The sequence below is a fragment of the Cherax quadricarinatus genome, chromosome 42 (assembly GCF_038502225.1).
Source record: "Cherax quadricarinatus isolate ZL_2023a chromosome 42, ASM3850222v1, whole genome shotgun sequence".
Classification (NCBI taxonomy): Eukaryota; Metazoa; Arthropoda; class Malacostraca; order Decapoda; family Parastacidae; genus Cherax; species Cherax quadricarinatus.
This window is the reverse complement of record NC_091333.1, coordinates 3132280-3154792: the sequence shown is the minus strand read 5'-3', so window position 1 is coordinate 3154792 and position 22513 is coordinate 3132280. Positions and strand designations below refer to the sequence as shown.

At 41.3% G+C, this 22513-nt stretch overlaps 1 protein-coding gene across 1 annotated transcript in view; it reads left to right on the top strand.

The window, feature by feature from the left end:
- The window catches only part of LOC128695597 (uncharacterized), a 140235-nt gene extending 122753 nt beyond the window's left edge, over nucleotides 1–17482 (top strand). The window contains exons 26-32 of the mRNA XM_070093216.1: nucleotides 16–89; nucleotides 304–451; nucleotides 5744–5959; nucleotides 7200–7411; nucleotides 7549–7734; nucleotides 15058–15294; nucleotides 15406–17482. Of these exons, the coding sequence (XP_069949317.1) occupies nucleotides 16–89; nucleotides 304–451; nucleotides 5744–5959; nucleotides 7200–7411; nucleotides 7549–7734; nucleotides 15058–15294; nucleotides 15406–15468 (1136 nt within the window). The 3' untranslated portion in view covers nucleotides 15469–17482. The remainder of the gene's footprint in view (nucleotides 1–15; nucleotides 90–303; nucleotides 452–5743; nucleotides 5960–7199; nucleotides 7412–7548; nucleotides 7735–15057; nucleotides 15295–15405) is intronic.
- Nucleotides 17483–22513: the final 5031 nt, after the last annotated feature.

Genomic DNA, 22513 nt, shown 5'->3' with positions numbered 1-22513 from the left:
TTGCTCCTAATGGTTACCAGATCTTGAAAGACAAAGTGTCACGCCTTTTCCCTACTGATGATTCTCTCCCTCAAGAAGCAGGCAAATATGTAAGTGTAGTGTGAGCCAAATTATCACTTTATTTACCAGTTAATGCATAAATTATTTAGGCAGTGTGAAGAAGGCATTCACATTTAATATGATTAAAACATTCAGATTATAAAAGCATAAGTAAGTCTCAAAATATGGCAAATATTAGGCAATATGGAATTTCAGTCAATATTTTTTAAAAATGCCACAACAGTATCAATTCATTCTACTTAGGATCAACTACTTGAAGATGTGATACAAGAAGCACTTCAGCGCCATTTCCAGGGAGTGGAATTTCGTGAGAGAAATGCTGGTTTCCAGATTGATCGTCAGATGAGCAATGAAGGCTTCAATAACCGAATTGGAGTTGACTGGGAAACTGGTAAGTTATTGTCTGTTTATCTATATGAAAGGGAAACTATCAGTTACTATAACTAATCTTGCCAAGTGCTGAATTCTCTAGCTTCCTGGACATTTTCAGGATAGTCTTAAATTGCTAATTTTAACAAATTAATATTTTGCATTGCCAATACCATTCATAATTAGACTTTATTTATACTTGTAAAAAATTTCATTCATACTTAATAGGGTGTTGTCTCCCAGTTCCACATCATTAACAACAGACTCATACTGGTTGTCATCATATCCCTTGACCCTTTTGGTGTCGGTCCCATTGTAGTACGACTTTGAAGCCAGGGTTGGTCCCGTAGTACTATGCCATGAGTTCAGCTCACCCAGATAAGCTGCGAGTGGTAAATTTAGGCCTAGATATGAGGGAATGGGTCTATGCAGTAAGTGTGCACCATATAAAAAAAAATCCTGCAGCACTCAGTGCATAATGGAAAAAACTGTGACCATGTTTTTGGTTTAAAATGGCAAATTTGCAGTGTTTTTTTTTTTTTTTGTAATTTTCATGGTTGTATTCTCTGTTTCTTGGTCTTATTTGATAGAATGGAAGATATATTACAGAAAGAGATGATTTTCACTGGTTTCAGGGCTGAAAGTAGCTTAAAATTGAGCTCAAAATACCAGAAATGTTAGTTTTACCAGTATTCCAGAGTACACAATACACGTCCAACTGGCCATTCTGATAAACATTTAGGAATACACTGACATTGTTTGTAAAATTATTACAATAATGCTGTAGTCTGCATAAGAGTAAATATTCTATTTTTTTCTGTGAATAAAAAATTCAAAATGGAACACAAGTGTAATATAGGAGAGGCCTGAGGACATGACTAATGAACACAGGAAATGTTATTTTAGTGCCAGGAATGTCTGCATTGTTTATTCTGGACCATATTTTGAACTTGGCATTTATTGAATTTTGTGTGAAATTGGCCAAATTACCAATTTCTGATCACTTTACTGATTATTTAAATACAGTGGACCCCCGCATAGCGACCTTAATCCGTGCAAGAGGGCTGGCTGTTATGCGAAATGTTCGGTATGCGAATGAATTTTCCCCATAAGAAATAATGGAAATCAAATTAATCCGTGCAAGACACCCAAAAGTATGAAAAAAAAAAATTTTTACCACATGAAATGTTAATTTTAATACACACAAACTGAAAAAGGCATGCACAATTACATGACACTTAATTTTATTGAAGATCTGGTGATGATTGATGGGATGGGATGGGAGGAGGGGAGAGAGAGTGTTAGTGTTTAGAAGGGGAATCCCCTTCCATTAAGACTTGAGGTGTCGAGTCCTTTTCTGGGGTTACTTCCCTTCTTCTTTTAATGCCACTAGGACCAGCTTCAGTCACTGGACTTCTTTCGCACAACATATCTGTCCATAGTGGCCTGTACCTCTCGTTCCTTTATGACTTCCCTAAAGTGTTTCACAACATTGTCAGTGTAATAGTCACCAGCACGGCTTGCAATAGCTGTGTGAGGGTGATTTTCATCCATGAAGGTTTGCACTTCAAGCCACTTTGCACAGATTTCCTTAATCTTTGTAGTAGGCAATTCCTTCAATTTCTCTCTCCCCTCCTTTGAACCAGTTTCCTCAGGTCTGGCCTCTTGCTGTTGAAGTTGATCTATCAGCTCATCAGTGGTTAGTTCTTCATTGTCCTCCTCCACCAACTCTTCCACATCCTCCCCACTAACCTCCAACCCCAAGGACTTCCCCAATGCCACAATTGATTCCTCAACTGGCATACTCCTCTCAGGGTTAGCCTCAAACCCTTCAAAATCCCTTTTGTCTACACATTCTGGCCACAGTTTCTTCCAAGCAGAGTTCAAGGTCTTCTTAGTCACTCCCTCCCAAGCCTTACCTATAAGGTTTATACAATTGAGGATATTAGTGATCTCTCCAAAAGTCTCTTAGTCAGTTGAGTTTCTGAGGTCACTACAAAGCACCTTTCAAACAGAGCTTTTGTGTACAGTTTTTTGAAGTTTGCAATAACCTGCTGGTCCATGGGCTGCAGGAGAGGAGTGGTATTAGGAGGCAAAAACTTCACCTTAATGAATTTCATGTCCCCATAAAGTCGCTCTGCCACGTCTGTAGGATGACCAGGGGCATTGTCTAACACCAGGAGGCACTTAAGTTCTAATTTCTTTTCAGTTAGGTAATCTTTCACATTGGGGGCAAATGCATGGTGTAACCAGTCATAGAAAAAGTCCCTAGTGACCCATGCCTTACTGTTTGCCCTCCACAGCACACACAAATTTTCCTTGAGGACATTCTTTTGCCTGAACGGTCTGGGAGTTTCAGAGTGATACACTAATAAAGGCTTTGCAATCACCAGTAGCATTGGAACACATCAACAAAGTAAGCCTGTCTTTCATAGGCTTATGTCCTGGGAGTGCCTTTTCCTCCTGAGTAATGTAGGTCCTGCTTGGCATTTTCTTCCAAAACAGGCCTGTTTCATCACAATTAAACACTTGTTCAGGTTTCAGTCCTTCAGTGTCTATGCACTCCTTGAATTCCTGCACATATTTTTCAGCCGCTTTGTGGTCCGAACTGGCAGCCTCACCATGCCTTATCACACTATGTATGCCACTACGCTTCTTAAATCTCTCAAACCAACCTTTGCTGGCCTTAAATTCACTCACATCATCACTAGTTGCAGGCCTTTTTTTAATTAAATCCTCATGCAACTTCCTAGCCTTTTCGCTTATGATCGCTTGAGAAACGCTATCTCCTGCTAGCTGTTTTTCATTTATCCACACCAATAAGTCTCTCTCAACATCTTCCATCACTTGCGATCTCTGTTTCGAAAACACAGTTAAACCTTTGGCAAGAACAGCTTCCTTGATTGCCTTTCTGTTGCCCACAATAGTAGAGATGGTTGATTTGGGTTTCTTGTACAACCTGACCAGGTCGGCGATACGCACTCCACTTTCATACTTATCAATGATCTCTTTCTTCATCTCTATTGGAATTCTAACCCTTATTGCTGTAGGGTTGGAACTAGAAGCTTTCTTGGGGCCCATGGTCACTTATTTTCCAGATAAAGCACCGAAAACACTGTAAAAATACGAAATATTCCGATTGTATGCTTGGATGTTACCGCGGAGGCTGGCTGGTAAACAATGCCACCGGCGGAACATATGAGGCTGGCTCAGGCCGCACACTGGACGCGTCTCGGACGAAGGGCGGTGAGCGGGTTTTTGGGCGGTATGCGAGGCAAAATTTTAGCGATCAAAGCGTCCGGTATGCGGATTGTACGTTATGCAATGCGTCCGGTATGCGGGGGTCCACTGTATAGTTGAATGGGCAGTTTCTTGTACTCATTCAATAGAATGGAAAACATACTAGCAAAATAGCTAAGAAATGATGGAATTGGCCTAAAAGTGGACTCGAATTGGACGAAATCGCCGATGCGTAAATATCGCTGACACAACAAAATTCACGAAAGCGTAATTTTATCAGTTTTTAATCAAATTTTGTACTTCTTTTATTACCATAGGAAAAAGATTCTCTACCATTTCATGAGATTTTTTATACATTTTGCAACCCTGAGAGCAAGTTTGAGAGCAGGGGTCTTAACCCTGGAAGGGTTAAAACATCTGTAGCTACATTATTTTATCAGTCAAATTGATTTCTGATACAATATTATATATAAACCTTTTGTGTGTCAGTATGTAGAATATTTCTCACTCACTGTATATTTCATAGCAGTTATATAATTGCTATATACTGTAACTACCATAGGACCTGCATATCTGCAGGGAATATGTTCCAAGACCTACAACAGATAGCAGCGAACCCTATATTTAAGTAGTTTTTCATTTACATACATATTTACGATAAACTTTAATTGATAAATTACACAATAAGTTGAGAATTATCACTTTTCACTGATGGGAAGCACTTTACGATTTCTCTTAGGCTTTGAAAAACTGCCAGCATCACTACTTTTGTATTTTAGGGCCATTATTTAGCAAAATTAAGTTATTTTTGGGCCACAGTAAACCATGGATAACTGAGACCACAGTACCCGGACCTGCGGATGTGGTGGTCCTACTGTACTATATATCAGTTAAATACTAGTTATATTGCAGAGTTTTAGCAGTTATACATGTATAATGATGAGGAATGTACATAGAAAAGTGAGTTTATATGAACATTTATTACAGTACTTTGCTCTGATTGGAGGATACATTTCAGCCACTTTTACAATCATTTATTCCTTACATCTTGTTACACCAAATGAATGGTAAATATAATAAATTTGCCTTTCTGGGTACAGATTCTCTGAACAATAAATGAATATTAATTTCCCCAAGTGTATAAGCTATGCAGTTTGCTAACTACTCAGAAGTTAGATTACAGTAAGTTGTCATTGACTTCTTTCCTTCATCGAGACACCAGGTTAACCTGTCATTGGCATTTACCCCAAGAGATTTAATAACCCAGGATAACCCAAGTTAAGCAGTACTCCCCCCCCCAAACCCCCACCCCATAATCTTGATTCTCAAGCTTGTAATGCAACTGAGAACCACCAACTAATGCCCAAATACTACTTGCTGCTGGGTGAACAGGGGCTGCAGATGTGATGAAGCAGGAAATGATTGATTACTGCACCTCTCTTCTGCATGCACATTTAGAATATTTAAAATAATAGACAATTCGGATGTGGAAATTACTAAGTACATGTGCAGGTTTATACATAGCACTGCATTAATTATTGGAGGGTTGCATTAATGCTGAAGTTAAGCCAAATAACTTGACATTGCCATTGGCAAAGTTCCTCCCTCATAGGCCAAACATGACCAAAACTTGACTTCCATGGTATTAAAAAAAAATTATATAATGTATCAACCTTATATTCATTTCCTCGCTTGTTACAGCTGATGATTCAGAGAGAGAGAGAGGAATAGGATATGAAAACTGCACACATTGACAGCTAGGAATACAAAACTACCATTTTAATGTTGAAGTTAAAAAAAAAAAAAAAAAAAAAAAATTGAATTTCAAAGGTTACATGTGCAAATGTATTATTATTATTATTATTATAATCAAGGGGGAAGCGCTAAACCCGGAGGATTATACAGTGCCCAGGGGGGGGGGATGTGGAAGGCATTCAGGCTTAATTCGGGGAACTGGAGCACAGATTCAATTCCCTAAATCAAGAGCCCCTCACCAACATCAAGGAACCTTCCTTGAGGGGTGTGCAAATGTAACTTTTAGGATTATTAAATCATTTAATTTGTCATTTGACAGGTTTTGTTTATGGTGGCAATATCCATAACTGTGGCACATGGATGGACAAGATGGGATCAAGCGACCTAGCTGGAACAAAGGGTAAACCAGCAACCCCTCGTGATGGAAGTGCAGTTGAAATCATTGGCTTGTGCAAGTCTGCTCTACGTTTCCTGGGTCAGATGCACCATGAAAATAAATTCACTTACAACAGTGTTGAAAGACAGGATGATACAGGTACTTCAACTTTTCTTTTTTTTTCTGTACTTAATATTTGCAGAGCTTAAGCTCCAGCTTTTGAAGCCTGCTTTCTCAACTATTAAATGAGCTGATGCATCTCTAACCCCCATGGGGTTAGAGATACAGTATTTACATTGAATTTATACATGGAATTAGAATTCGTTACATTGAGTTTGTATGAAATTAGGATCCACTGCTTCCTTCCATAGTGTTTTCCCCTCATTAAATTCACATGAAAGTTCGTTCTTATATTGTATATCTGGCTTGTTAGTTCTTAGTATCCAGTTGTCATTTGTACTAGTCTCTACCTACCTTGTTCATATCTTTCATGATCTCTTATGTTGTGACTATAACCTGAGTTTTTCTCCAATGTGATATTTAATTATCTCTTCTTATAGCTCCTTTCCATTATATAAGAAACTAGCTTAGTGGCAAGTCATTGTACCTTATGAAACTTAAAAGAATCCTTGTTGAAATTCCCAAAAGCTATTCTTATATTTGCCAGTGTTGCATACAGCAGATGTTACCTTCTTTATGCAAGTCACCCACAATAGTTAGTGCTATGCCCATCTATAGGCTTTTTTGTTTCTTTAGTAACTAGCAGCCTCTCAGGTGGTATGGTACTACTGGTCTCCTTTCAGCTTTAACACTTCCTCAGGCCACCAGTTAATACGTAATTTTTTTACCTTTTCCATGTCCTCTGCAATCTCCTGCCTCCAGTTTTACACACACATTTTTTTTTTTTTTTTTTTTTTTTTTTTTTTTTTTTTTTTTTTTTGCAAATGTAAGAAACAGTATATCCAATTAAGTTGTTCCTATACTGTATTGAAAATAACATGGGTCAGAGAACTGATTCTGGGAGCTTGAATGAATATTGGTGTCAATACATGACTCGCTGTAAATATCCAGTTATTGTTGCTGGTCCGTAGAAGTGAGTTGATGTCTCTTAAGTTTGTTTTTTTAAGTGTTCTTTTTCCATAGTTTGCTTCTTAATTCAGGTATCCATTTTGTTGCAAGTCTAAAAAAAATTCTCAATCCTTCGTTTTTAAATGTGTACACCATACAACAGCTGTATATTCAGCAGAAATTTGAGCATAACATAGACTGCAAGCAATTTTAGCTATCCTGCACAGTATCTAAATTCATCTAAATCTTGAAGGTAGTCTGTATTTTTTCAGATTAAATATACTAGTTAGTGAAAATTGGGCAGTATCCAACTGCATTACTATTGTTTCAGGAAATGTAACTAAGTGGACTTATGAATTCTGGGAAAAGAAGATACAGGAAAACTTTGAAAAGTATTTCTGGATCAGTGAGCAACCTTCCCCAGAAATGGAACCCAAACCTGAGCTGATCCACCGAAGAGGCATCTACAAAGACTCCTATAATGCTTCTCAATTTTGGGCAGATTATCAGCTCCGGTGCAATTTTCCTATTGCCATAGCTGTGGTATGTAAGCCTTTGAGAAGGCAGATTTTTCCCTAGAAAGTTATCACGACGGAAAGTATTTAATGAATCATAGATTTTAAGATTACCTGAGGTATACAGTACATAAGTTTAATTTTTATGTACATATTTTTCTTCAGGCTCCTGAAATGGTAAAACCTCAACATGCTTGGGTTGCACTAAAGAATGCAGAGAAGTTCTTGCTAGGTCCTTTGGGTATAAAGACGCTTGATCCCAAAGATTGGGCTTATGAGGGTAACTACGACAACTCTAACAATTCAACCGATCCCAAAGTTTCTCATGGCTTTAACTATCATCAGGGACCGGTAAGTTCACCCTGTTAACATATTCCTAGAATAGTGATGTAGATAACTTGCCAGGAAACAAATGATTAATTCAGTACTGTAAAGTTTATATAACTTCTTGCCTAGATTGCTCACTGGTCCATTGCATAGTTCTTTTATATAAATGTTTTAAAGTAATTTACTGTAATACATAAGTTACATCATTGTCACAATTTTTCAGTTTCAAAGGTAGGTAGAATGTGTCCAGCATACTAGTATGCACAATTTTTCATACCTTCAAATATCCCCCTCTTCAAGGGGGGCTCCTTGGCGTGGTGAAGAGGCTCTTGGTCTGAGGAATTAGCCCTGTCGGTCTTCTTCCTCAGACCGAACCTAATTACCCCCCATTCTCCCCTCCCCTATCCCATCCTCCCCATCCTCCCCTTTTTCCATTCCTCCTCCTCCTCCTCACCCCTCCCTTTTGCCCTTCCTCTTCTTGGCCTTCGTGATTTCTCCCACAGGCGCACTAGTTCCTAGGTAGGGGAAAGGACACCGGGGTCCATCCCATTCCGTTGAGGTTTCTTGGCGGTGGCGTAGTTTGCCGTGGAATCTGGATTGCCTGGGGATGTCCCGATCCCTCTCCGGTATCCCGGAGTAGCTTTGGGTGTCTTTTGGGCGACGGGTGTATCTCTGGAAGCCACCTTTCGGATTCCGGGGGTGGTGGCTGAAGGAGGTATGCTTTGTGGCGGATATCCGGCCGCCCTCTCTTTTGTCCACCGAGGTAGCTCGGCAGATGTGAGGTTGCTATCCCAGATTGCTGGTTTACTGGCATGAAGGGTAGGGTATGGCACGGGTTCCATGCTGCATCTGCGCTACTAGCGGTGTCGAGTCCTCTTGGGCGCGGAGGGGGATTTCCGGCCCTTTCATTCCTCCTGGGAACTATTCCTCCCCGCTCCCCCCTTTTTTTATTCTTTTTTTTATTTTTATTTTCTTTTCTTCTTTCTTTTTTTTTCTTAAAAACAAAAAGCAAAGGAGTAACCTAACCATGGCAGCCCTAGTCCATGAAACCACTACCCCCGGGCCCCTTCTTGATACCGCACCCCATTCTGACCCTGCCTTGTGTTTAGACCACTCTTCGGACACTCCTGATGCCCCTGTACCTCTTGCTGGTGCTGTTTCCTCACCCGCTTCAGGTACCGGGGCTTCGACTGACTCCTTCGATTTGTCTGAACTCCGCTCTCCTTTGACTATGCTTCCGGCTTCTCCCTCTACGGTACGGCAATTTTCGAATCGCCCACCCATTTCCTGCCGGACCAACTCCGGTCCTACTCCTAAACGCCAACGTCAATCTCCTGATGATGCTCCGTCGTTACCTTCCCATTCTACTCGGAAACGACCGACACGTCAAGCACTCCCTCTCCACGCTCAGTTTCGGACCACACAATGGACTAAATTCTTTACTTTAAGACCTACTTCTTCTTCTGCCTACCTTTCTGACCATAGTATTGCCAAAGCGCTCCTGCGTCATGTTGGCAGAGATATTTCATTTCACGCTCTCAAGAGCGGTACACGCATCGTCACTGTCCAGAATGCTACCCAAGCTCATGATCTTTCTCTCCTTTCGAATATCGATACTACTCCTATCACTATTGAAAAACATCTTTCTCTCAATTCTTGTAGTGGTACTGTCATTCTGCCCCATACCATAGTCCAACAGAATTTCCAGTCATGTGGCAATGACATTTTTGAACAGCTGGAACTCCAGGATCTCCCAATCCTCAAAGTAGACACTTATGTCCTTCCTGCCCGGGGGCGGAGACGTTACCCTTGCAATGTGGCTCGTTTAACTTTTGACAGCCGAGAACTCCCGTCCTCTGTATATGTCGCGGGACATCGGTTACAAGTTCGAAAGGTGATACCTACACCGCAACAATGTAGAAATTGCTGGCGTTTTGGTCACCCAGCGAAATATTGCAGATCTATGGCCGAATGCCCAGTCTGTGGTGCCGACAACCATTCTAATACATCTTGCAGTCAACCTCCATCTTGCCTTAATTGTAATGAAGCTCACCCTTCGTACTCCCGCCGTTGCCAGGTCTACTTAAATGAACGTGAAATCCGTTGCCTCAAAGAGGCAGAAGGTCTCCCTTATGCTATGGCAGTTACTCATCTCCGCCTCCAAGGGAGACTACCCCGTGTTTCTTATTCTCGTGTTTCCAAACGTCCCCCCACTTCTGGGGTCCCATCTTCTGCAGCCTCCTCTGTTGTTACCCCTCCCATAGCCACTACGGCATCTAATCCTTTTGCTGTCCTTGGCTCTGACGTCCCGACTACAACTCAGTCTGTTCTCACATCTTCGCGTCCTTCCTCACAAGCCCCAGTATCGACAAGACCTCGTACGACACCTAATACCAATCGCCCCTCTACTCAGAAGTCCAAAAAATCCACATTGCTCAAATCTTCTTTGCCCCTTCCTTCCCTTCTTCCACCTCCACACGTTACCTTTCCAGTCTCTGTACCTAGTTCTTCCCCTCTCTCTGGCTCTATTACAAGTGTGGAGATTCACCCTCCTCCTCGTACTATGCCTTCCACCCCCGTCCCCTCCCAAGTTTCTCCCTCTTCTGTCACCTCCCAGGTTTCTACCTCTTCTGTCCCCCCCCACACTTCATCTCCAGTCCCTTACACTTTTCCCTCCCCCTCTACTTTGGTACAGTCCATTACTGTCCCAATCTTTACTCACCCTCCTCCTCCTATCTCCAATATGGTTTCCCATACATCTTTGAATTCAGAAACACTTGAAGCCATTTCAGAATATATTGCAGAGACTAAACCTTCAATGGACACTGATTCACTTCCTGTTCCTTCTCTTCCCTCTCCTCCATCTTCACAACCCCATTCTTCGCAACGCTCCGTTCCTTCGCTACTTGAACATCTTCCAATGCCACCACACGTTGACTTTTCTAACCCCTCTAGTCCGTAGGTGCCTTTACCTACAGATTCCTGATATTTTCTTCATCGCCAATCATGGCCTATTTACAGTGGAATATCCGCGGCCTCAGGGGTAATCGGGGTGAGCTTCAGATGTTGCTTTCCAGGTTTTCCCCTGTTGGTGCTTGCTTACAAGAACCAAAATTACACTCGGCTGTTTTCCAACCTATCTCAGGCTATAATTTATTGTATTCTTCGGATCCTTTCTCAGATGGGACCTTTAATGAAAGTGCCCTTCTTCTACGCAATGATATTCCGTACTGTCAACTATTTGTCCATACCTCGCTGCATTACACTGCAGCCCGTATCCACTTGAATAAGTGGTTTACAATATGTTCTTTATATCTCTCTCCTTCTCGAGCATTTTCTATCCCAGACTTTGCCTTTCTTGTTTCATCCTTACCACCACCACTTCTGTTACTTGGTGATTTTAATGCCCACCATTTCCTCTGGGGGGGGTCTCATTGTGACTCACGTGGCATTCAGTTGGAGGCTTTTCTTGCCTCTCACCCCCTCCATGTTTTAAATACGGGTACTCCCACCCATTTTGATCCTCGTACTCATACTCTCTCTTGCATCGATCTATCAGTCTGCTCTTCCTCCACTGCACTAGACTTCACCTGGTCTGTTCTACCAGACTTACATGACAGCGATCATTTTCCGATCATTCTTACTTCTCCTTCCTATTCACCACCTTCCCGTAACCCTCGCTGGCAATTTGATCGGGCAAATTGGGATCTTTACTCACACCTCACTGCTTTTAGTGAGGTTCCTTCTTCATCCTCCATTGATGAGCTCCTACACATCTTCTCGACATCAGTTTATACCGCAGCTTCTCATTCTATACCCCAAACCTCAGGCAGGCATTCTCAGAAGTGCGTGCCTTGGTGGTCTCCTGCTTGTGCTCGTGCAGTACGTTTGAAACGTGCTGCATGGGGCAGGTACCGGTACAATAGAACCGCTGAGAGACTTGTTGATTTTAAGCAGAAGCGTGCGATCGCTCGCCGTGTCATCCGTGAAGCTAAACGCACTTGTTGGCGAGACTATGTTTCCACCATCACCTCTGCTTCTTCTATGAGTGCAGTCTGGAAAAAAGTGAGGAAATTGAGTGGTAAATACTCTCCTGACCCGGCTCCTGTTCTACGGGTCACTGGTGTTGATATAGCAAACCCTCTCGACGTTGCCATTGAACTTGGCACACATCTGGTCCGTATTTCCCGAGGGCTCCATCTATGCCCCTCGTTTCTTTCCTCAAAGTCTGCCAGAGAGTTAGTACCCTTGGACTTTTCTTCTCTCGGAGAAGAACAGTATAATGTGCCTTTTACACTTCAAGAACTGGAGGCAACGCTCTCAGCCTGCCGATCATCGGCAGCTGGGCCTGATGACATTCATATTCGTATGTTACAACATTTACATCGGTCAGCCCTTGTAGTCCTCTTACACCTCTTCAATCTTATTTGGGCACAAGGAGTTCTTCCCCAGCTGTGGAAATCTGCCATTGTTCTCCCTTTCCGCAAACCGGGTACTACAGGACATGATGCCTCCCACTATCGCCCCATCGCTCTTACAAGTGCAGTTTGCAAAGTGATGGAACGCCTCGTAAATCGACGTTTAATGTGGTATTTAGAGACTCACAACAGTCTCTCCGCTAGTCAATATGGCTTTCGTAAGGGTCGTTCTACCATAGACCCCTTACTACGCTTGGATACGTATGTTCGTAATGCCTTTGCGAATAATCACTCAGTTATTGCCATATTTTTTGACCTTGAGAAGGCATATGACACAACTTGGAGGTATAATATTTTGGCCCAGGCCCATTCCTTAGGCCTCCGAGGCAATCTACCATCCTTCCTTAAGAACTTTTTAACTGACAGACATTTCCGTGTTCGAGTCAATAATGTTCTTTCCCCGGACTTCGTCCAAGCTGAAGGTGTCCCTCAGGGATGTGTTCTAAGCACAACACTTTTTCTCCTTGCTATAAATGATTTGGCCTCTGTTCTTCCACCCAATATTTGGTCATCACTCTATGTTGATGACTTCGCTATTGCTTGTGCAGGCGCTGACTGTCACCTTATTGCAGTTTCTCTCCAGCATGCGGTCGACCGTGTTTCCACTTGGGCCACCACACATGGGTTTAAATTTTCAAGTACCAAAACTCACCAAATTACTTTCACTAGACGCTCTGTTATCTCCGATCATCCTTTGTATCTCTATGGCTCCCGTATCCCCGAACGTGATTCAGTCAGGTTTCTAGGCCTTCTCTTTGACCGTCGGTTAACCTGGAAACCTCACATTACCTCTTTGAAGGCAACTTGTCACAGCCGGCTAAACCTTCTTAAAACCCTTGCTCATCTTTCCTGGGGAGCTGATCGTCGAACTCTGCTTCGCCTACATTCAGCCCTCGTTTTATCGAAACTCGATTATGGTGACCAGATTTATTCCGCGGCCTCTCCTGCTACTCTCTCTAGCCTTAACTCTATCCATCACCAAGGCTTACGTTTGTCCCTTGGTGCTTTTCGCTCTTCCCCTGTTGAGAGCCTCTATACAGAAGCAAATGTTCCATCCTTGTCTGATCGCCGTGATGCCCATTGCCTTCGTTACTATGTACGCTCTCACGATCTACACAATCCTTCCATTTATAGAATGGTCACTGATATTAGTAGACATTCTTTATTCGTTCGCCGCCCCTGTTTGCTCCGTCCCTTTTCTCTTCGCCTACATTCACTCTTGTCTTCCCTTCAGTTACCACCTTTATATGTTCATGTAGCATCTCACTTTTCCCTGCCCCCCTGGGAAGTTCCAGCTGTTCGGGTCTGTTCTTTCTCACTCCCTTGCTCGAAAGCTCAACTGCCTACGGTGGCTTCCCGCTCTCTTTTTCTTGATCACTTCCACTCCCATTCTCATGCCACCGCTGTGTACACAGATGGCTCTAAGTCTTCAGACGGCGTCGGATTCGCAGCAGTGTTTCCGGACAGCGTCGTACGAGGGCATTTACTATCTTCAGCTAGCATTTTTACTGCTGAACTGTATGCCATTCTTGCAGCACTTATTCGTATTGCATCTATGCCTGTGTCATCATTTGTAGTAGTCTCAGACTCCCTTAGTGCTCTACAGGCTATACGAAAATTTGATACATCTCATCCCCTAGTTCTCCGTATCCAACTTTGGCTACGCCGTATCTCTACCAAACATAAAGATATTGTTTTTTGTTGGGTCCCTGGTCATGTCGACGTACAGGGCAATGAACAGGCAGACACTGCTGCGCGGTCAGCAGTATATGACCTACCAATTTCCTATCGAGGTGTTCCATTTCTGGACTATTTTGCTGCAATAGCTACCCACCTTCGCACCCGTTGGCAACAACGTTGGTCAACTCTGCTCGGTAACAAACTTCATTCTATTAAACCGAGCATAGGTTACTGGCCGTCTTCTTGTCATCAGTGCCGAAGTTGGGAGACCACTCTCTCCCGCCTTCGCATTGGCCACACTCGTCTTACTCATGGGTATCTCATGGAGAGGCACCCTGTTCCTCTCTGTGAGCAGTGTCAAGTTCCAGTATCGATTAGCCACATTCTGTTAGACTGCCCTCTCTATCAACGAGCACGCAGAATTTACCTCCAACGTCGTCTTCGTTCTACTACTCTCTCTTTACCTTCCCTTCTTGCTGATGGACCCTCCTTTAATCCTGACTCTCTCATTGACTTCTTGACAACGACCGATTTACTCCACAAACTCTGATGATACTTTTCGCACTCCCCTCAGCCCTTTCTGGCTCAGTCTCTTGCTGCCCTTTACCCTTTCACCATCCACTGCCCCGCTGTTATCCGTAACCTGTTGCTCATCCATCTCCCTTTTGCCACCTGATGCCCTCACTTCCTTCCTGCCCTGCAGCGCTGTATAGTCCTTGTGGCTTAGCACTTCTTTTTGATTATAATAATAATAATTCAAATATCCCACCTGCCAATATTTTTCAGCTCATCACAACTCCTTTGGATCTGCTGTAATCTATTTATACTTAAAAAAAAAAAAAAAGTCAGTAGACACTGAAACCAGGAACTATTGTTCCACTAGCTTCCCTACCAGCAAACGGTGTGGCATAAAAATGACTTATTCCAAATTTATTGAAATTTCATGATACTAAGTGGAATGAAGCCACAAAGCACACTTAACCTAGGATAACCTAGTTAATCAGCAGTGTGACATTTCCATGTTTGAGAGCATTACACTGATAGTTGTAATATTACAAGTATTACTTGTACAGTGTTAGGAGACCAAATTTCTTAATTCTTTGACCCCGAAAGGGTCAAGAATTATCATTATCGGTTGTCAGAGTACATAGCAAGCTCGGTAAAAATGTAATGCATAATGTTTTTTCAGGAATGGCTTTGGCCTGTTGGATGGCTTCTCCGTGCACAATTAGCAGTTGTCTCTAAGGTTGGGGGATTTGAAGAGCTTGGACGCACTTTGGGTCACGTGAAATCCCTTATGGCACCTCATTTAACATACTTGTTAAGTGATCGCTGGCGTTCACTCCCAGAGTTAACTAATGCTGAAGGTGCCCACTGCAAACATTCAAATCCAGCACAATCTTGGAGTACAGGGTGTTTACTTGAAGTAAGTAATATTAATTTTTTATACTACCGAGTTCTGAAATTTTTTTTTTTAAATATTGTTTAAGGGTTGTGTGTGCAAGTTAGTCACTTCATATTTTTTTTTTTTCTTTAGGTATTGTGGGACTTGGACCAAGTAGAACGGAGTTTAAAGCGTTCCAGCATGACAAGCATGTGAAGAGATCCGGGCTACGCCACCATCCATGCACAAGATACACCACTCCAGCAACACCCTGTACCCCCATATGCATCTTCACATTTGTGCCAAACATACCAAGCCAGTGACTCATTGTTTCAGGCATCCTCTAACAGTTTAAAGTTCCCCTCTGACAGCAACAGGCAGCACCAGAGGTTAAGTCTTCAGACAGAGCAGCAGATAGCAATCCCTGACCCAGCATATACAAGCCTGCAGCAACGAGCTCCACAAGCCAGCAGGATTGTTATCACGGCGAAGAATGTGGATCCTCTATGTTCATTTGTAAAGGAAGTGGATGTAGGCAACACAATTATATGTTATGTTCCACGTAATGTTGTGTTCAGTGAAGACCCAAACTTGTTTGATACTGTAAATGATGTTGTCCGTGTAAAGTGTTCCCAGTCTGATATCAACTTTTCAATGGCTCTTCTACATAAGCCACAGCAGCTCCCAAAACATTGTCTTGCTGTTTGGACAGTTGATGATCGAATTAGGCGGCATGCGATGTGGAGTAGCCCAGAATATGTTAACTTTAAATATGAAAAGCCTCAGGCGAGTGTGAAAGCTCCCTGGTTCCGAGGAAGAGGTGCGACAAAGGGACGCCTGTTACACCCCTCATCAAGGGGTCCAGTTTTGATAGGTCCAGTGTATCAGAGTAGATCAGGTTCAAAGAAATATCAGGGTAAAGTTCCCTCTATAGTAGCCTTACTGACAAGTCATGCAAAGAGTTATCACAAAAGTCAAAAAACCCTGATACAGCCTGATGTCCACGTGCCAGTTCCAAAGCTGTACCATGACAATCTTTCTGCAACAGAAAAAGGGTTCTGGCAGCAAAGGAGGTTTTCACCTGTTTCCCAAGAGATACAGAAAGCTCTGACTAAAGAAACTAAACAGTGGCAGGAAGAATCGCAACCAGGGATAGAAAGTGTAGTGGATTCATCTGTGCATAAAGATATTATCAATAAGGAGAAGAGATATGGCTTTAGTTACCACCTTGATCCTCCTATTACTACAGGACAGTTGCGGCCATCAATTCTCAATTTACCACCGCCACCACAGATGCCCCTACCACCAGTTCCAGAGGTTCAGGATCCTGCAGTGCCAGGTCCATCTTCAAGAAGTGATCTCTTCTCTTTATCAGGGAAGTCAGGTATGCCATGGAAAGAATTACCACCTCTCTCTCTGTCGAAAGGTCATGAAATGTACAAACCAGTGGCTTATAAAGCACAGAGAATCTCAGAGTCGGTTACATTTTTAAATCCATATACTCGACAAGCAGAACATGAACAGTCACTTAAAGATGAGAAAGCAGATGATACAACTGTAACCCCACACTCAGAAAGGCAAAGGAGAGAGTCTACATGTCTGTTTTTACCAGAAGAAGTCATCAAGCCTCATCATGTAAACAAACAAAAACTTTCTGCTGTGTTAGTTTTGTCTTTGTTTGTTGTTTCCCTTGTAATGTTCTATCTTGTTTATTTTCTTTAGTTATTCTTGGTTGTACATTTTTTTTAGTAATTTGTATAGCTTTACACTAATGCATTTTACTAGATGAACATACCTTTATGCTGTTCTGGTGGAGCTTTTGTAGGCTTAGTGTTGTAGCTTACATGACTTCCTAAATGTCTTTTAGGGGAAGATAAAAAGAAAAAAAAAGTGATTATGTGGTAAATAGGTTAAGAAAAAAGTCATGCCCCCCTGAAACTTTTGTAATTCATATTGTACATCTGATTAGGGTAGTAGAACCATTAGCCTATATAGCATGTTGTTATCACCCATGATATGCTCATGCAGGTCTAGTTATTGCATGTACTCATTACTTAGTGATATCTTACCCTGTGTGTTGCCTATTATAGATTTTTAAATACTGTTAAATGATATATAAAGTGTTGCTTTATGCATAAGGATGGTGTTGTTTTGATATTTATAGGTCATATGCATAGTTTAATGTTTATATATTTTCTTGATGCTTGAATAAATAAGTTTATTGCTGAAATTGTTTTAAATTCATATTTTTAAATGTTCTACTGTTATCACATCCAAATGGAGGTTCATAGTGATAATACATCTCTTGGGAATGGTAAGTAAATTGGAAAGGTAGCTCAAACTCCTTGGATTAAAACCCTTCCCTTTCATATTATATTCTGATTTTTTTTCTTCCCTTCAACCATGCAAGCACTACAGTAGGGAAGGCTGAAGTTGAACAATACTTAATGCCCCCAGATTTTGTTGAACTCTTCCCATTAATTTCATGGTGTGCTAAACCTGTCGAAGTCAGTGACTAGGGAATGGGAAGCAGACTCAATCCAAGAGCCCTTCACCCCCTGAAGAGGCCATACCTAATACAATTTACTCAACCTTGTGTATGTGCCTGTGACTTCCTACTTGTTCTTGCAGGAACAGAACTATGGTCATGGTCCTCTGTTAAGTTTGAAAGACTAACATTTTTTCACAAGTTGAAATTATGACCAACTAGTGAATCAGTAACAGCATTTGAAAAGCTTTTTTTTTTCACGTATTGCAAAACAGATGCCTGTATGTGATAAAATGTTACAATACCTTTCACTATATTTCTTGCCTCTCTGACACTGGAATCTATAACAAAATTAACACAAAGAAATCATTAAGCAGTAAAAGGCAGCCAGGACCTTAACAAGCCTGCTAAATAAAAATGCCACACCCATTTTGTTCTCTGTATCTTTGGAAACTTAAATTGCATAACAAACCCATAGCTAAGATACTCCAACAAGGAAAGGGGAGGGGGTAACTTTGCTGCAAGTGAACTGCTTGTGATCCAAGAAATTGAAGCTACCCTCTACTTTTTAACATTAAGCCTGATTAACTTCATTTCACCAGGCAAATCTGACTTCTGGCTAGCACTCATGAATACATGTATATATCTAAGACACTGCCTTGAGAGCTGTAACATGGCCTACAGCTATCACATAAATAACTCTTGACATTACTCACGATCATGTGATTACGAAAACTGTAAATGCAGTGGCCCAAAATCTGAGAGCTGACCAGAAGAAACTAATAGCTGTACATTACTAAGTTAAATTTCATAAAAATTTTCAAACATATGACTTGCAAACATTTAAAAAAAAAATTATTTCAGAATAATAGACAAATAAAAACAGTAGACGCAGCTAATATTCACAAGCTGTGAAAAAGAATCTGAAAAAGTAGGGACACAATTTCTTTCCTTATGCATAATTGAGGGTTTTTTTCAATTCTGCCTCGTGTTACAAATACACAACCATAATGCTACAAATAACAGTACTTAACTTACCTCTGATGATGAATATGAAGATTAATGCAAGTTCTATGAGATGTCAGTAGAATGATTCTCCACAATAGTCCTTCTCTGAAGTTGGTAGATGTAATGGTTAGTGATGGCAAGGTGCTGTTGTGGTGACTGCTGGCTGTCATAATGAGATACTGGCTGCTGCAGTGAAGTGCTGGCTCTTGTAGTGAGCTGTGGCTCTTGTGGTAAGCTGCTGACTGTGATGAGATACGGGCTGTGGTTTTTGAGGTGTTGGCTGTGCTAAGGTAGGTGCTGGTTTCAAGTGTGAAGAGAACAATGATAGGTTACCATTCCTCAACATCCTCATCCACAAAGCAGGTAATGCCCTAAAATTCCAAGTCTACAGGAAGCCTAAAAGCAAAAACGATTTTGCACACTTCTATCCCAGTTAAAAGAAGGCATCATCATTGGATCTTCCTGACAGCATACTGAATTCACAGCCTGAAGTTTCTAAATGAGTGCACATACACCAAACCTTCACTGAACTATAATTTTCTTCCCTTTTCATCAAAGACTAAGAAATGAGCCCATCAAATCATCAGTTCTCCATGCACTAGCACGGCTATAAACAACAACAGCCATCAAGCTGCCCTGAACATCTCCAAAGTACTTGCACAAGCCAACACTAGGGTTGCTATAGTAACCAGCATATTCATCAAAGACCTCAGCAAGATCAAAAGTGGAGAACTTGGAATCAGTCAACACAGGGATTTAAACAATACTATGTGGAGGCTGTGACAATGCATACATCTTGTAAACAGGACAAAACTTAATATGGTTGAACTAACACATCAATGTATGCAAAAGTGCCAGCTTGAACAATGTTTGTGTACAACACTGGAATGCCAAACATTTGACTAATATCAATGATTCCTGCTTAGCAATTACAGAACCAAATACTCGCATACAAAAATGCCTTGAATCATCATGAATCTTCATTCCAGACAGTTATACAGTAACTTTTCAATCAACAATGAAGATACCCACCATTTCACATGCATCTTACTCTTCAACCTCTGATATGCAACATCCCCATCCCTACTTAGGAGCGAAGGTGTCATGGACTTATAGTCCGGCTAACCAGTTGTCCTGAATCCCTTCATATATGTTACAATACAGACTAAATTAAGAGAATATCTGGATGGTACTAAGACAAGAAGAGGGAAGGAATGGAGGTGCAGAAACATCCTCAAGGTGTATAGTTGATCAACAGCTGAGTGATTAGAAGTAGGAGTACAAAACTATTCCAGAGATTACATATGTATGAGGGTGCTGTGGCACTAGCCTCTATAAAGGTAATATACTGTAATATTCTCTTCTGTCTTCATGAAACATCAATGACTGCTTTTGTAACAGAAGGATGGAAGGTAGTGATACAGCAGTAGAGGAGGATATAACAGAAAGACATGAATCAATCACAATACAGTATAGTTTTGTCTCAGGAGGAGGAAACAAAACACAAGAGGAGGGTGTGGCATGAGAAAGGAAATCTCTGCAAGTGGAAGGAATTTGGAAGATTTGAAGAGTATTTTGATTTATTAAATCATTCATTGCTCTTGGCAATGAAAAGTATATACAGTACAAACTGACATAACATCCAAAGGATAATAATGTCAAAAAAATTAGTACAAGGACAAACACAAAAGTATACAGTGGACAGTCATAGTCTGCATGATTTATGTTCCTAAATCCTGCACTACTGATTTTTCACAACTTATGGACTGAAAAATATATGGGAAAACTGGGTTGCATTTCTCAAACCTCCAAGAGAGCAATAACAAATTCTTTTTATATAAAAAGAATAGCTTTTCTTACCTAATGGTGTCGATGATGATGCTCTGTGAAATTCCTAAACTATGTAAGGTTCAAACAGTTAAAAGAGTACATTAGCTAAAAAAATGGTTACATTAATACTGTACATTATTTCTTACTTACCTTCAAGTCGAGTTCAAGATGCTTAACATACTGAAGTGAGAGGAGTGGGTAGCTGTAGCCCTACTGGGCTGAGGTTGAAGGTTGGGGATCTTGTAATGTTGAAAGTTGAGGATCTTGTGATGTTGAAAGTTGGGGATCTTGTGAAGATGAAAGTTGGGGATAATGTAATGTAGATTATTATTATTATAATCAAAAAGAAGCGCTAAGCCACAAGGGCTATACAGCAATGTAATGTAGAAAGTTGAGGATCCTGTTATGCTGATGTGCAGCTTCATCAGCTGATTGCTGCTATGGGGTCTTCAGGTATTCTATCATAGGCCACTATTTTGTTTTACCCTATACAGTGGACCCCCGCATAACGATCACCTCCGAATGCAACCAATTATGTAAGTGTATTTATGTAAGTGCGTTTGTACGTGTATGTTTGGGGGTCTGAAATGGACTAATCTACTTCACAATATTCCTTATGGGAACAAATTCGGTCACTACTGGCACCTGAACATACTTCTGGAGTGAAAAAATATCGTTAACCGGGGGTCCACTGTAGTTCTTTATACAGCAGATGATAAGGCCTAAGCATCTGCTCCAGAGCATGATTTACAACAACGCTTTGAGATTAGTCATGGTCCTTTTCAATAAACAAGTCTGCAACTTTACCAACAGTATGCAGTGACTTGCATATCTCTTGCAGTGTCAACATCACTTCTTCAGTCACATGTTCCTCATCTTAATCGTTTTCTGTTTTCTACAGTTGGGAATTTAATTCCTGAAATGTTTCCTCTACAGCTGGTCTCTCATCATCTTCCAAGAGTTCAATGATGGCTTTTGGCTACATACCATTAAATTCCTTACCTGGCACTCTCCTTGCCATAGCAACAATTTCTGGAACTTGACTTGAAGTTGATGAAAAAACCAACAAAATCATTCACTCACCACACTAGGCCATATTTTTCTCCAACCATCATTTATTGTTTATTCTGGAACATGATCCCATGCTCTTTTTATAATATGGAGAGTGGACCTGCAATGTTAAATTTGTGCCAAAACTCTGGTACTCCACTGTCTGTGATATCAGTTGTTCATACTAGATTATGGACCACACTGCATGTGTAGTGCCACTTAAATGTTTCAATAACTCCTCAATTAGTGGTTGTATCAATGATGGTGGTAAAAAAAAGAACTTGACACCTGGCTCCACATCTTTCAGAAACTGAAGTTGACTATGGCAATTATTAAGGACGAGGAGAACCCTGAATGTAAGATCTTTCAGGTACAGATACATCCTCAATTCAGGAATAAAGTGATGCTTGAACCACTCAGTGAAAAAAGCCTCACTCACCTATGCCATGGCAGTGGACTTCCAAATAACAGGCAAATGCTTTTGTCTTTACCTTTTAAAGCACGGGGATTCTTGAAGTGATAAACAAGTCTCCTGATTCATTACTGCAAAGAAGCAAGTTGAAACAGTGTTTTGCAGCCTCTAATCCAGGAGCAGTTTTCTCATTTGCCGATATATATTCTAGATGGCATTTTCTTCCAGAAAAAACCTATCTCATCAGCATTAATTAAACACCTGCTCAGGTTTCTAGCCACCCTCTGCCTCCTCTTCCGTATCCAAATGATGTTTCTTCCGTATCCAAATGATGTTTCAAGTCAGAGGCCATAAGTCAAGTTTGTTATAAGAAAACAAGCTACAGCAAATTTAAAAATAAAAAGAGGCAGTGGAGAAGGATGCTGTTTTCTCTGTCAGGTAGTCTCCCATACTCCAGGTGACCCAGCACTGAG